We start from the raw sequence: 16,326 nt of genomic DNA, 5'->3' as shown, positions 1-16,326 counted from the left end.
TGCTGGGGTACCTTTAGGGGGTGAGGTGGAATGTTTAGACTGTCCCCCTGCCCATTTTCCACTTACACACACAGGGAGGGTGCCCTGTCCACGCTAGCGGCTCATAAACTAAGGATTTTTCCCTACAGGGTACTCACACAGGGGAGGCTAACGAGGATGGCCACGACCCTCCTACACCTCCCTTCAGCAAAGAGCGTCGGCTAGTCTCTGGGAGACGGCGCCGCTTACTCTGATTGCATCCAATGAGATGATCAGACTGTCAGTAGCCCACACAGAAAGGAAAGAGTAACGGAAGACGGGTACACACACTCCTAGACCCAGGCAGCTTCCTCACCGGACGATGCCAGGCCGAGTCAGCCCACCATGGGTCGGACCTCCTAAAGATCCACTAGTTACCAGGCTTGCGTTAGAATAGTCCTGGTTACAAGCTTTTGCTTCACAGGGTACTCTGGGCGTCTTCCGGTAACAGTTACTCACAGTGGCCCCCAGTACCATTCTGCATCTGATCTTGCTTTTTAGCTACAACAGGGAGAGAGTGCACTAGGACATAGGGTCTCCCCTTTTTAGACAGGTCCCTCCTTTGTCCCTGCACTATCCCTAACCTGCTTTTGAATCCTTGCACTCCGCCAGACAGGGGGAAGAACAGGAGCTACAGTGGGGGATTTTTACAAGAGCTCTCCATACAAACAGCTTCAGAAGCTACCCGTTCACTGACAAAACAGGAGTAATTGGAGGATCGTGTTATAATTAAGTGATCCTTCCGGTGGCTACCTTTTCTGGTCCTCTAGTTGATATTGAGGCCAGTCTACTATACAGAACTTTTTAGTTTGCTTTTAGTTAATGGATCTGATCCAAGCACTTCCCAATTCGCTAGAATGCATTCTAAAGGTGTACATCATGCCCTGCCTGTACTCTGTCCCTGCCCCATATCCTAGGGTGACACTGGGCGTCCCCAGGTCCTAACAGACAAAAATCCAGACCACTGGACTGTTCCTACCTTATCCAAGGGACCGGTTCCTCACCGTCGCCCTCAACTGCTTCTCCACTACTCGAGTGCGTTGCTCTGTTGCGCCCTCTGGGGTCGCTCACACCGCGTCTCCACCGAGGCCCCCGGTGAAGTCAGCGGTGTGCACTGGGCGTCGGTCGTTGCCGCGATCTGTTGACCGCCAGGAGGGTCCTGGGCAAGGCTGATTTTAGCCTCGAAGCCCACCCAGGGACGCCAAAACTGTTGCAGGCACAGAGGGTGCCCAAGGGAAGCAACAGTGGTTCGTTGCCCAGAGTGCGTTGAGCCAACGAACACACCAGGGTGGAGAAGCAAGCAAAGTTTATTTGAGATCTCAAAGCGGTGCAGGGAGGCTGATGCCTCAAATCAAGCACAGCTAAAACAAGCAGTTTGTTCCTTTATATCCCATGAGAACTGGCTGTTACAATCAGAAAACTAACTGCTGACTTTACATTTTTGCAGCTATTAGTACATTAGGTTACACTAGGTTACACAAAGTGTTTAACATGGAGGAACATTGGTTCATTGAGGCCTACAACAGGAGGGCTTCATTGACACTTGTGGTCTACCACCCTCCAGAGTTACCTAGGGTTATGCCTAGTGACACCAACAGTTCTATTGTGAATAAACGCAGGGCAGCCTGTGATTGCAATTTAAATATGCACTGCCTTGTTCACCTAGTGATTATGTAATGGCTAGCACCAGGATTCCTGACAGCAAGTACTGGCCTCAGGTCTGCGTATGAAAGCTACAGTAGCCATACATATAATTTCACAATCAGAGATGCTACCTGCTTTTTTGTTATTTATCACAAAGGTACTCAACCTTTTTCTTTCTGAGGCCCATCTAACATACTCCACAACTACTTCTCTACATATAAAAGCCAGGGCTGACATTAAGGGGCAGCAAGCAGAGCAACTGGTGGGGGCCCCTGCAAAGCTAAGTTGTTCAGGCCTCAGCCACGGGTGGAGGGTCTTGGGGCCCCAGGCTTCAGCCCCACATGGTGGGCCTTCAGTTTTCTGCCCTATGCCCAGTGAGTCTAAGACTCCTGGTTGAGAACTGCTGTTTTATCATATGTAGGCTTCCACTCTGGGACAGTTTCAAGTAAGGTGCCTGCATTTTAGCCCATCAGAAAATAACACCTCCTCAAACAAGCACATTGAAAGAAAAATGGATTATGGTTTTAAAAGAACTAGGGCAGAAGCCAAGATTTTTAGAGCCTAGGACAGGCTGTAGAAGTTCCCATTGCCCCAGTCTGGGATGTAGGGGTTTTTAAACCAACTTCCAAAACCTCTGCTTCCTTCCCCAGACTGAAGAAGAATTCAGAGTAGCTGAAAAGCTTGTACCTTCCACCAACAGAAGTTGATCCAATAAAAGATATTACCTAACCCACCTTGTCTCTTTCATGTCCTGAGATCAACACAGCTACAGCAACACTGCAAAGAAGAGCCCAGTCCGTCTTTTCATGTGATAGGATTTTTATTCATCATTGTCTTTAATTACATTTGCCATTAGAATGTAACTGTGAGCAGTCAGGATGAGCTCTACCCTGACAACTGGTGGTGAATTATGGGGAGTGTGGAAAGGAATTTCAGGTATTTGCATTGGCACACCCAGCTCACCTAGCATAGCCCAGGGCAGGCTGGGATGGGTGTTTTGACAGCTCTGGGATCCCCAATTTCTTTGTTATTGGGGCAGGAAGAATAAAGTGGTGTTACCCTGACTATGTAAATGAGGAATTATGAGACTGCTTTATGACAGAAATGACTCAGCCTCAATTAAGTGGCACTTGCTAGACAAGGGACATGGGTTCCAACCCCCAGTGAATTGAGAGAGATTGGGGACTGGTGTGTGTACCTGATGGTATGGTACCTGTTTGTGGTGTTTCTCCAATGGGATGCCGCATGTTTCCCTCCTTTATTAAAAGGATCTTGCTACACAGACTCCGTGCTTGTGAGAGGGGAAGTATTGCCTCCTAGAGGCACCTGGGGAGGGTGGTAAGTAAGTGTCCCAGGTCACTGGGTGGGGGCTCGAGCCATTTATGCATGGTGTTATTTAAACGGAACCCCTGGATACTGAACCCGGCCCTTGTTGCTGCCAACTCAGGGGGCAGAACTGTTATTTCACAGAGGAGTAGTGGACACAGAGGGGAAAACTGCTACTAATTGCACAGTCTTTTCTCTCAGCTGTTAAAGAGTAGAGCTAATTTTGATTCCATTAGGAGTCTATCTAAAGGCTGCTGAGCTGAATTCATGTTGGGTTAATGGTGCACCAGCACTGGGGCTCCCCTACTATGAGCTGGAATTACTGAGCTGAGAGCACTGAGTGCTGTGCTAACTAGTGGGGGAGTCTGAAGACCTATTGCTAAGTGGCTGGCAGAGTGGAGCAGTTTGCAGCATGTTGGAGCAGCCCATGGAACAGTGAGTGGAGCGGAGCGGAGCTGTTTGCGGGCATGGCTGGAATGGCTCGTTGGCTGGCTAGAGGAGTGGCACAGCTGGTCAAGTGGAGCTAGTTGTGGTGAGGGCTGCAGCAGAACTCCATGGAGAGGTGGAGCAGTTGGCCTTGGCCCATGTAAGGTTCCCCTTACCACCCTGTGTGCCCCCCCCCCATGTCCACCCAGGTTGAGGGGGGTAAAACTCTGCAGGTAAACTTTTGAACTCTGGGGTGCCACTGACCAGAGACTTTTGGGTTGTTGGACTTTGGGGTGATTGGACTTAAGACCCTAAGGGCGAAAGGACATTGCCAAACGTACTTGGAGGTGGGTTTTTTGCTTATGGTTTGTTTTATAATCCTGTTTGTGGTGTTTCTCCAATGGGATGCCGCATTGTTTCCCTCCTTTATTAAAAGGATTTTGCTACACAGACTCCGTGCTTGTGAGAGGGGAAGTATTGCCTCCTAGAGGCACCTGGGAGGGTGGTAAGTAAGTGTCCCAGGTCATTGGGTGGGGGCTCGAGCCAGTTATGCATGGTGTTATTGAAACGGAACCCTTGGATACTGAACCCGGCCCTTGTTGCTGCCAACTCAGAGGGGCAGAAGTGTTACATAACTGTTATTTCACAGAGCAGTAGTGGACACAGAGGGGAAAACTGCTACCAAAGCTTACCTGCCTGTAACACGTTGGGACTCACCAGCTGGCACCTCCTGCTGATGACTCTGGGAATTAGCTCTGTCCAGTAGAGCGCCCCCTCCTGGTGGTGTCCCATCTGTCATTCTGCCCTCCGTTGCTGTCTCTGCACCCACGTTGCTCCCTGCTTGGTGGCATCCTCTTCAAGGCCACTGCCCTCCGGCAGTGTCCTTTAGTCCATCTGGACCCCCTTCCGGGGGTCCATGATCAGCAGTTCTACACTCCAGCCACCGTGTCCAACCACCCTCCGAGTCCAATCTCTCTTGTCATGGATCTGGCGTAGTCTAATGGCCGCTCCCTACGGCCAATGGCTGGGTGTACTGCAAGGAGTGAAGCGGGTGACCCAGGCCTGCCCTCTTCTCTGGATCCCGGCCCAGGGACCCTCTGGCAGCAGCCTCGCTGTCCTCCTTCTCTCCCCTCATCTGTCTGCTTTCTCGGGCCGCTTCCCCTACAAGCCCTTGCACCCGCTAGGCCCTTCCTTTCAAGGCCGGCAGCCTGGCGAGTTACAGGCTTAAGCTCCCTAGCCTCCCTGAGCCTGGCCAGCACTGCGCTGTCCGCGGTGCTAGTCTCCTCCCTTGGAGACTAGCACTGCGCTGTCCGCGGTGCTAGTCTCCTCCCTTGGAGACTGACCTTCCCCCATCAAAGGCCTGGGACAGACTGACTGCTCCAGGCAGCCTTTATATACATCTGAGCCTGGCCCTGATTGGCTGTCTCCAAACTGGGCCCTGATTGGCTGTCTCCAAACTGGGCCCTGATTGGCTCCCCATCTGTGCAGGTGCCCTGGCCTGCCACAGCCCACTCTCGTGGGGAGTGGGGCAGTCTGCCCCATTACACTGCCCTACAGTTTGCTTCTACCCCCTCAAATACAAGACAAAAGGGCCTTTGTGCTACCTTATAGGTAAGGATGGGACTTTATTCCATCCCTCTCCCTTGCAAACTCTCTGCTCTAGCATCTTTCCTTAGCAGCAGGTCTGTTCTTACTCTGTTACCTTCCCAGGGAACAGCATCCTCCGAAATCATCTTCTCTGCAGTATTAACTCAAATTATATCTCGAGTGTTGCCCTTAACCTGAATCCTATCCACAAACAAAAATCTCTAGCTCTAGTTAAGTGGTGCTTTAAACTCAAGCTAGCTGGCCCATAAGTTGAAGCTCATGCTGCCGACCCTCCGGCTTATAATACAGTGGGGATGCAGCTACAGGTTATGGTTTAGATTAGTTACCACAACTCATCAACCACTAATCCAATCGCTGTGGTAGCTCCAGTGTTGTTTTGCAGCATGGCTGCTCCAACTTGAGCTAGTTGCTTGAGTGTTCTAAGTGTTGCTGACAGAGTGTTGTCCTCACTACAAGTAGGAGGAAGAGAAGCTGCTATGTACATCGGCCAAACTGGAGAGTCTCTACGGAAAAGGATAAATGGACACAAATCAGACATTAGGAATGGCAATATACAAAAACCTGTAGGAGAGCACTTCAACCTCCCTGGTCACACTATAGCAGACCTTAACGTGGCCATCCTGCAGCAAAAAAACTTCAGGACCAGACTTCAAAGAGAAACTGCTGAGCTTCAGTTCATCTGCAAATTTGACACTATCAGCTCAGGATTGAACAAAGACTGTGAATGGCTTGCCAACTACAGAACCAGTTTCTCCTCTCTTGGTTTTCACACCTCAACTACTAGAACAGGGCCTCATCCTCCCTGAGTGAACTGACCTCGTTATCTCTAGCTTGCTTGCTAGCATATATATACCTGCCCCTGGATATTTCCACCACATGCATCTGAAGAAGTGGGTATTCACTCACGAAAGCTCGTGCTCCAAAACGTCTGTTAGTCTATAAGGTGCCACAGGATTCTTTGCTGTTTTTCCAGATCCAGACTAACACGGCTACCCCTCTGATAGAAGAGAAGCTGGTTACTACAAGCTCTCTCAGAGCAATATGAAGATATCACCCTGATGGCAACCTGCACAACACCCACTCTCCTCTTCCTGCCTAAGTGCAATGCATTATTATTACCATCATTTTTATGATATCCTAATCAAAGTCAGATACAACAATGAAATCCATTTGTAGAACAAAGAACATGAAACACTGGGGAAATAATGCCTCTTGTTGCCCTATTTCTCTTTAAGCCCTTTACATGTACCAGACTTCACAATTATCCCCAATGTACCTGGTTTGCTAGATTTACAATAGCGTAAGGAACCCGCTGCCCACAAAATGAGGTGCAGGGAAAGGACCGGTTAGAGACTCAGTTCAGCATCTCTAGCCAGTCCTGATGACTAGTGGATAGGCCACAGCGGTTCTCAGACTTCATTGCACCGTGACCCCCTTCTGACAACAAAAATTACTATACATGACCCCAGGCAGGGGGACTGAACCTGCGCCCGCCCAAGCCACACAGCCCCAGGGTGGAGGCCAAAGCCCAAGGGCTTCAACTCAGGATGGGTGGCCTGTAACCTGAGCCCTGCCACCCAGGGCTGAAGCTGTCACACTTCAGCTTCGGACCTGGGTAGTGGGGCTTGGGCTTTGGCCCCGGGCCCCAACAAGTCTAAAACCAGCCCTGGCAACCCCCATTAAAACTGGGTCACGACCCACTTGGGGTCCCTACCCACAGTTTGAGACTTGCTGAGAGAAAAGTAGTGAAACTCAGAAGAGACCAGTAAATGGCATTGAAGCCAGAGAGCACTTTGGAAGGTGGCTGTCCTGTGTATAAGTAGCAGGCTGGCGGTAGCGGTAAAGGAGCAGACTGCACTGTTAAAAATGCCTAGGAGGACCATTTGTTGCAATTGTTCCAGTATTTATAATCTCAAGTGTTCAAAAAGCATGAGTCAGGCCTCAAAACATTTATGAGGTTTAATACAATGTTTTGGGTTTTCATTTTAATTTACATTCTGTTTTTAGAACCTTTAGGAAGCACTGAGGTCACGTTTTCAAGCTTTTTTCTGCAATCATAGAGCATGTCTACACTGCAGCTGCGTATGTGCTTCCCGGCAGCGGTAGACACCAGACACACACTAGCTCTGCAGCATGATAACAACAGTGTGACTGAAGCAGCCTGGTGGCAGTTGAGAGAGCCATCTGAGTTAGAGTTGCCAACTTTCTGACTGCAAGAAACCAAACACCCTTCCCCTGCCCCCACTCACTCCATCCTCCCTTCCTCCTTCTATCAATCAATCACTCTCCCCTACCCTTGCTTATTTTCACTGGGCTAGGGCAAGGGTTTGGCGTGTGTGGGGGAGTGAGGGCTCCAGCTGTGGGTGCTGGCTCTGGGGTTTGTGAAGGGGCACAGGGCTTGGGCAGGAGGTTGGGCTGTGAGGGCTCCAGCTGCGGGTGAGGACTCTGGGGTGGGGCCGTGGATGAAGGGTTTGGGATGTGGGAGGGAGCTCAGGGCTGGGGCTGAGGGGTTCAGAGTGCAGGCGGGGGTTCAGGCTGGGACAGGGGTTTGGAGTGCAGGACGGGGTTCTGGGTGCGGGCTCTGGGCAGCGCTTACCTCAGGCGGCTCCCAGGAAGCAGTGACATGTCTCTCCAGCTCCTAGGCATAGGTGCGGCCAGGAAGCTCTGCATACTGCCCCACCCACAGGCACTGCCCCTGCAGCCCTTCCCGGGGTGGGGGCAGGATCATACCAACCGCTTCCAGGAATCGGGGGAAGCCAGACTTAGCCCCGCTGCACCACCACCTGGACCTTTAATGGTGCTGACTGGAGCCAACAGATTCCCTTTTTGAGGGGGCGTTCTGGTCAAAAACTGGACACTTGGCAACCCTATCCTGAGTACGTACCCAGGAGATCGGGTGTGATTGCACTCAGGCATCTGCTATGCTGGTGCCCCTACCACCATGGCTAAACTGCTATTTTTAGCACACTAGCTCAAGCTGGGTAGTTTCTGTGCTGGGAAGCATGCTCCCATCTGCTATGTAAAACATACACTTTAAGTCTAGGAACCTTTTTAAAAAAAAAAAAATATTGAAGCTCAGATTCTTGTGTAAGCACTTGAGTCTAGGTGCTGGGGATTTTAGAAAAACACTAAATATTGTGAGCAAACAAGAAAAAATAGCAAGAGCTGAATAGTGTTATGAAAGCTGTTGTGCAACCCTTGTAAATAATCTTTTGGAACACTGACAATTTGTGATAAATGGCTGGAATGCCACAATTGTTTACAGACCAGTCTAAACAATTCTGGTTCTTGTCTGAAATGGCTTCTCAGTTATGTTTCTCCATGTTACCTGAATCTGGTTTCTTCTTGTTGGGATGCATGCACCTGGCCCAACGTTACGATTCAGGCTTTTCTTATTGTATGACTTTTACAACACTAAATATGTGGTAGGTGGTTGAGCCTATAAGAAAGTCAGAATCTCTACTTGGGAGAGCTCACTCTTATTTTAGACATCATAAACATGATGTATCCATTATTGCCAGCTTTCACAATTTTGAGTTTCATCATATTTGGTGTTTTTCTTGAAGCTCTAATTCTTGGAGATGTGTGTTTATGTGAAAATCAAAGCTTTCATTTTTTTTAAGTACATTTCTAGCCCAAACATCGTGGAGAAAAGCTTGAAAAGATGATCAAATGTACCCTAAAAAGTTCAGAAAACAAGAAGTTTCACGACCCATAGAATAATTAGGTACATTTTCTGAGCAAAGTGCACAGTAAGCCTGAACAGCGATATGGCAGTAAACAAGTAAAGTCGAATTCGTCAACCTCGGAATAAGCTGGTTTTAATAAACCGTTACTGTTTAAAAATGTGAAATGAGTATATATTAACTCCCCCACAAAAAATCATTAACTGAGAGTTGTAGTTTCTCAAGGACATTTCATATTGATAGAATCAATACAGATCAAGGACTGCATCAGTTAAGGCTACGTTAACGTCCAGAGCAACCTCAGTTCACATGCTTTACTACACAAATATCATAACAAGATCCATTCTTAATGTGATCATTTTGAACGTCTACTTGCTTAAATAAGAAACAAAAATTCTTACAGATATTGACCGAAATTGAGTTCTCCTCTCATTCTTGCAAGTAGTAACAGATAATCCCATTCTTTCCAAGCTGCACAATCTCTCAGACTGCAGCCATATTCCACTGTCTGTTTTCCCTTTTTTATAAAAAGGAGTAAAAGTTCTCAGACATTGCTGTATTTAAACAGTGCAAATAACTATGCAGGGTTTGACAGAAACATTGTAATAATGCTAACTGATGACAATTTTCATTTAATTGCTTTAATTAATTTCCAAAGCTTTGGGCCCATGTACAAGTTTTCTGGATAAAAACAAAGTGGAACAATGTCCAAAACTACATTCCTCTCAGATCAGCCCAACAACTAATTTAAACAAGCAAGAGTACAAGATGCATATAAATGGTCCTGATTTTTTTTTAAACATAGTTTGATTTCAGAGTTATGAAAGTTGAAACTGCAAAATGAGCAATATGTCCGATGGCATAGCACCCTCATGTATCTAGATTTGTGACTTGGTTACATGTCATCTATTGGAGGTAACAATTCAAGCATTTGGTGTTTGGTTGCTGGCATTCTCTGTCATTACAAACCTCGCTACCTGAGTGACCATAGACAGATGGAGAGGGTGGGGAGTTCAAAGGAAGAAAAACAGAGAAATTAAAACACTTGCATATGAATAAACTTGGAAAGATTTTAGGACTCCAGTTGAGGGCACTGAGCATCTTGCAGGTTCAAGAGAATTTAAAAAGGCAAATGACAAGATATAATGACTGATGTTTAAAAGATTATATACTTGAATCAGAACTAATAAAGAAAAGAGTTCTCTAATATCCTGCTAATGAATACTATATATTGCAATTTCTTTCACTACACCATTGAGTATTATGTAACATATTTAAAGATTTAAACATTAAACAAGGGTTCTCAAATTTCATTACACTGTGACTCCCTTCTGACAACAAAAAAATACTATATGTCCCCAAGGGGGGGGGGGCGGGTATAATTCCCCACTCTGAACCTTAGCGTCCAAAAGATGGGGTACCAGCATGAATTTCTCTAAGCTCAATTACCAGCTTAGTATTTGTAGCGCTGCCACCAACCAGGAATTCCAGTGCCTGGTACACTCTGGTCCCTCCAAAACCTTGCCCGCGGAGCTGCAAGACCCAGTCCCTCTGGATCTTAACACAAGGAAAGTAAATCCTTTCCCTCACCGTTGCCTCTCCCAGGCTTCCCCTCCCTGGGTTACCCTGGAAAATTACTGTGATTCAAACTCCTTGAATCTTACAACAGAGAAGAAAATCCACCTTCCTCCTTCCTTCTCTCTCCCCCTCCCAGACTCCCTGAGAGAGAAAGTAATCCTGACAGAGAGAGAAAATTAACCTCTCTCTCCTCCTTCTTCCCGCCAATTCCCTGGTGGATCCAGACCCAGTCCACTGGGGTCTCACCAGAATAAAAAAAAAAAGAATCAAGTTCTTGAACAAGAAAAGCTTTTAATTAAAGAAAAAAAAACAGTAAAAAATATCTTTGTAAATTTAAGATGGAATATGTTACAGGGTCTTTCAGCTATAGACCCTGGGAATACCCTCCCAGCCTAAGTATACAAGTACAAATTAAAATCCTTTCAGCAAAATACAAATTTGAACTCCTTCCAGCCCAATACACATTTGCAAATAAAGAAAACAAACATAAGCCTAACTCGCCTTATCTACCTAGTACTTACTATTCTGGATTTATAAGAACCTGTATAAGGGAGATTGCAGAGAAACCTGATTGCACGTCTGGTCACTCTCAGAACCCAGAGTGAACAACCACCAAATCCTAACAGCACACACAAAAACTTCCCTCCCTCAAGATTTGAAAGTATCCTGTCCCCTGATTGGTCCTCTGGTCAGGTGACAGCCAGGCTCACTGATCTTGTTAACCCTTTCCAGGCAAAAGAGATATGAAGTACTTCTGTTTATTAACTCTTACTCATCTGTTTATGACAACCCCAAAGACTGAGCCCACCCAAGCCCTGCTGCCCCGAACAGGGAGGCCAAAGCCACCTCAGGGAGGGAAGCCCAAGGGCTTCGACTCCAGGTGGCGGGGATTGGGCTTCAGCTTCGGACCCAGGCAGTGGGGCTCAAGCTTTGGCCCCAGCAAATTTAACACCAGGCCTGGCGACCCCATGAAAATGGAGTTGTGACCCACTTTGGGTCCTGACCCACAGATTGAGAACTGCTGCACTGGAGTTACCTGTTCCTGGATTCTTTTCTTTTTTAAACCACCAATAACTTTCTTCTCTTGGATATTCACAAAACTATTTATTTCAAAATGGTTAAAGGACCATAACTGAGTAAAAATTAACACCTCACTGGATGCTAGACAAAGACCTAAAGAAACATTTCTCTCTCACCTCATATAAAATCAGGAAGTACAACAATTAAAAAGAAAAAAAGAGAATCAAGGTATTTCACAACATACTGGTGTTTGAGATGTCAAATACTGTAGATTTCATATGCTTATAATTGTACTAATTAAACAGCGAGGATTCAGCACAGAAAGGGACAACAGAGTTAAGGATTTAAAGAAATCACCAATGGAGGATCCTTTGTAGGATACCCTGGTAGAAAGCAGATTCATTTCCTTCTTAAATGCCTCTATTTAAAAGACCTCCAAACAACAGTTTGTATTTCAAATTCTGTGCTTAGAGAGATTCTTCCTTATCAATCAAAATCTGTCTAGATGACTCCAGCTTTTGTTTGGTCCCTTTTTTCTCAGCTATTAGTAGCAAAGAATCATCTAAGACTTTCCACACTTTGTTTTATGATTTCACGATATAGATATTGCAGGGAGGAGATTTTGGATGAGATGTGTCACGCTGTTGACAACTCCCAGGCCGATCCTAAAACAGCAGGACAGTGCGGATACTGAAACAGAAAATAAAAGTCAGGTTAATGACTGATGTTTGAAACATCAGTCTGTAACTGCTAACAGTTCTCAAGATTCAGGATAACCTCAACCTCCATTATAGCCCTACCAACACGCTATTGGCTGAACTACAAAAGAGGTGATTGCAAATTTAGCTGAATAGAAATGCATAAGGAAACACTCCTTTCTCAGGTAACATCTTGTCTTTCAGATCTTGTTCTGCCATATAGTTCACTCACAAGCCCATCTCTGCTTTAGCCATTAATCCCAGAATTTAGAGATGGAAAAGCCCCATGGACTCATTTAGTCATTCCCTTTCCAGTTCATGGCAGTTCCCAAAAGTAAGTTTCCTAGTGCTGCAGCCCTTATGCATATTGTATTTTGAATATGTGGCTTCCTTTAAGAGGAATTGTTTTGTCATTATTGTAGACCTCCCTAATGAAATCCTGAGATGCAATCCTCTTGTTTTCATGTCAGGAATGTATATTATCCTACAATGTAAACATTTAACCAGGCTACTGAAAGGTTCTCTCTCTCCCAGAGAGGGTAAGTTTTAATTTCTCTATCACTTATCAATTTGAAATCCGGCTCCTGCTGGTTCTACACTACATGCGTTCTGTAAAGCAGGCTCTCCTAAACTGTGGCTCAAAGACTGGGAGTGGATGGGTGATTACAAAAACTATTTCCTCCATGCTAATTTTTCCCCCTGCTGTTACTGGTCTTAGAAGTGGAACCTTAATAGAGAAGGATGCTGCGAATGCTGAAACATAAAACAAAAGCAGGCAGTGACAATAGTTATGTTTGCTCAGCTGCATCATAGCATATATGTAAGTTTAAAAAAACCCACGCACCTCTTTCCTGACTGTAACAATTCAAATCCTTCATTGATTTTATCAAATGGTAAAGTGTGTGTTATTAGCACATCTGGATTAAATTTCTTCTCCATATAACCAGACACTAATTTGGGGATAGAATCCTTAGTCTTCCAACCTGGAAAAACATATGATGAGTACTGAAATCACTAGTTGTTTACTCCAGATTTTTAGTGAGCAATCAGAATTGAATCTCCATACCTCCAATAATACTCCCTTTCCAGGTACGTCCAGTAAACAGCAGCATAGGGTCAAAGGACAGCTGTGATCCTAAAGGAGGGTCTCCAACCATCACACAGGTGCCAGAGTTCATGTGGCAGGATGCCAGGGCAGCTACCTGGTTTAAAAAAAAGATGACATCATCACATGGAGTGAAACTTATGAAACAACTGCAGTGTGCATTTACATACCATAGTATCTGTGTGGCCAATGACTTCAAAGGAATAGTCCACACCATGGCCAGTCATCTCAACCAGCACCTCCTGAATAGGTTTCTTGAAGTCCTGAGGGTTGATGCACTCAGTGGCTCCTAACTCTCTAGCCTTGGTAAATTTATCTTTGTTGATGTCGATCCCAATGATCCGTGAAGCACCAGCTGATTTACAGCCAACAACAACAGAGAGGCCAACTCCTCCCAAACCGAAGATGGCACAAGTTGAACCAGGTTTAACCTGCATAACAACAAAACAGGGGACTCTGTAAGAATCTATCCATAGATTGAATTGTAGTCCTGGAACATGGGGGGTGGGGGCGGTAACCTTGGCAGTATTGATGGCAGCACCATAACCGGTGGAAAATCCACAGCCAAACAGACAGACTTTATCCAGAGGAGCATCATCATCAATTCTTGCAATGGCAGAATCAGGCATAACTGTGTATTCTGAGAAGGTGCTGATCCACAGGAAATGGTGAATTGCTTTCCCTTTGCAGGTGAATCTGCTGGTCTTGTCCGGCATGAGGTTCTGGGATTCATAGAGGCTGTTAAGAGACGTAATATATGATGATTAATATTGTCAGAAAAACTGAGGGTGAGATTCAGGCAACAGAAGTTGAAACAAACTCACTGTGTCTTCAGGCAACAGTTGGTGTCAGGATTCAAACAGGAGCTGCATTCCCCACATTGGGGAAGACACAGAGGGATGACTTTTTCTCCTGGGGTGGGAGGGAGAAGAATATCTTGTCTTTGTCAGTAGGTGATTGAGAAGCACTGTTTTTAGTACTTTAAAAGCATTGTGCAAGGAATTTATTCACAAAGTTAAATTGTGGCTAAGCTTTGAAAAATTCAGTTCCAATACTGGATCAAAGAATTTTGAGAAGGCAACCATTTAGAGTCAGCACCAAAATCATTTAAATTCATCTGGCTGCCTTCACCGCATATCCACACAGTAATGGTCTGCTCCTGCACCACTGAAGTTTTACCATTGACTTCAATGGGTGCAAGAGCAAGCCCTCCATACCTGGTTTCACACATGTCACTCCTTCTCCAATACTCTCCACAATCCCAGCTCCTTCGTGGCCAGGAATAACTGGGTAATCTATATTTGGAAAAGAACCTTTCAGAACATGGTCATCTGTTCGACAGATCCCTGTGGCCACTATCTGTATGGAAATGAAAGAACACATCTTGTGAAACAGTCACGTTTGCAAAGCTCACTGAGGCCTCTGAAGAGATGTACCCCTTGTGTCCTATAACATGACGGAAAAAAATGGGGAAAGTTACCAGGTGTCAAATCAGCTATGAAGCTGGATGAATATTTTTGAGCTTAGTTATTTGAATATCACAAACTTGAAGGGAACACATTTTTGCTTCTTGTTTTAGATAACTAAAAACAAAAGTAGGGTACCTTAACACGAACTTCATGGGCTTTCGGAGGTGCAACCTCTACCTCCTCGATAGAGAGGGGTTTATCCACTTCCCAGGCAACGGCAGCCTTGCATTTTATAACCTGTGAAAAATATGGTTGATTACATTTTTGTAGGAACTGTTATTAAAAATACGGAGTGAATACATTGAAAAGCTACTATTAGGTATCCAGAATTAAACATTTTCCCCTGCAGTTATTTACATTTAAAATATCTTTTAAGAATGACACCAAACGAGTGTAAACAGTGCACGGCCAATGAATTTGAGTCCCTTTGGAACTACTATTATCTGCGAAAAAGAATGAGGAGTACTCGTGGCATCTTAGAGACTAAGAAATTTATTTGGGCATAAGCATTTGTGGGCTATCAACCCCCTTCATCAGATAGAGTGGAAATACAGTAGGAAGACAGCTGTGTGTATATATAAAAAATATATACAGAGAACATAAAAAGATGGGGGTTGCCATACCAACTCTAACAAGACAAATTAATTAAGGTGAGCTATTATCAGCAGGAGAAAAACCTTTTGTGGTGATAATCAGCATGGCCCATTTCAAACAATTGACAAGAAAGTGTGAGTAACAGAAGGGGGAAAAATTAGCATGGGGGAAATAGTTTTTGTAATGACCCATCCACTCCCAGTCTTTGATCCCACTGAGGGTTACCAAAAGAAGCTACATCATCTGCTCAAGAAACTCTGACAAAGCACAGGAACAAATGTGCACAGACACACCCCTAGAACTCCAATCTGCTACCCAAGATCCATAAACCTGGATGCCCTAGCATCTCAGGCATTGGCACCCTGACAGCATGGTTGTCTGGCTATGTAGACTCTTTCCTCAGGCCCTACGCCACTATGAATCAGTATCCCCGATAACGTTATGGCGAACGTGGTGGCTGAACTTTGTCCTCACCCACAACTATTTCACATTTGGGGACAATGTATACACCTTCAAGGCAGCGGCACTGGTATGGATACCCACATGGCCCCACAGTATGCCAACATTTTTATGGCTGACTTAGAACAAGGCTTCATCTCCTAATGCCTCTACTCTGCTTACACTATCCACCAGGATGTCAACAGTTTCCATCCCACCATCAGCCTCAGCCTGGACCAGTCCACACAAGAGAGCCACTTCCTGGACACTACAGTGCTAATAAGTGATGGTCACATAAACACCACCCTATACTGGAAACCTAGACCGCTATACTTACCCACGTGCCTCCAGCTTTCATCCAGGACACACCACACAATCCATTGTCTACAGCCAAGCTCTAAGATACAACCACATTTGCTCCAATCCCTCAGACAGAGACACATACCTACAGGATTTCTATCAAGCGTTCTTAAAATTATAGTAACCACCTGCAGAAGTGAAGAAACAGATTGACAGAGCCAGAAGAATATCCGGAAGTCACCTACTACAGAACAGGTCCAACAAAGAAAGTAACGAACAGAACACCACTAGCTGTCACCTTCAGCCCCCAACTAAAACCTCTCCAGCACATCATCAAGGATCTACAACCTATCCCTCACTCTCACTCTCACAGACCTTAAGAGACAGGCCAGTCCTCGCTTACAGACAGCCCCCCA

General features: G+C 45.6%; 2 protein-coding genes across 5 annotated transcripts in view; both read right to left on the bottom strand.

Moving 5' to 3' along the window:
* The window catches only part of LOC127046852 (alcohol dehydrogenase 1-like), an 84,598-nt gene that overhangs the window by 12,224 nt on the left and 56,048 nt on the right, over nucleotides 1-16,326 (bottom strand). The window contains exon 10 of one of the 2 annotated variants that reach the window (XM_050944468.1): nucleotides 11,163-11,243. The exons of the other annotated variant lie outside the window; for it this stretch is intronic. The gene's annotated coding sequence lies outside the window, so the exon portion shown is untranslated. Of the gene's footprint in view, nucleotides 1-11,162; nucleotides 11,244-16,326 lie in introns of those variants that run through there. 2 annotated transcript variants of the gene reach the window in all.
* LOC127046850 (alcohol dehydrogenase 1-like) overlaps nucleotides 1-16,326 on the bottom strand; it is an 86,681-nt gene that overhangs the window by 63,926 nt on the left and 6,429 nt on the right. For 2 of the 3 annotated variants that reach the window (XM_050944467.1, XM_050944466.1), the window contains exon 2: nucleotides 14,756-14,815. In XM_050944467.1, the coding sequence (XP_050800424.1) occupies nucleotides 14,756-14,815 (60 nt within the window). Of the gene's footprint in view, nucleotides 1-11,236; nucleotides 11,997-12,848; nucleotides 12,988-13,070; nucleotides 13,207-13,279; nucleotides 13,541-13,627; nucleotides 13,848-13,933; nucleotides 14,022-14,326; nucleotides 14,469-14,713; nucleotides 14,816-16,326 lie in introns of those variants that run through there. The other variant, XM_050944463.1, reaches the window with a different exon arrangement.

This window comes from Gopherus flavomarginatus, chromosome 3 (assembly GCF_025201925.1).
Source record: "Gopherus flavomarginatus isolate rGopFla2 chromosome 3, rGopFla2.mat.asm, whole genome shotgun sequence".
Classification (NCBI taxonomy): Eukaryota; Metazoa; Chordata; order Testudines; family Testudinidae; genus Gopherus; species Gopherus flavomarginatus.
The sequence above is the reverse complement of the archived record's forward strand: the minus strand, read 5'-3'. Positions and strand labels throughout refer to the sequence as shown.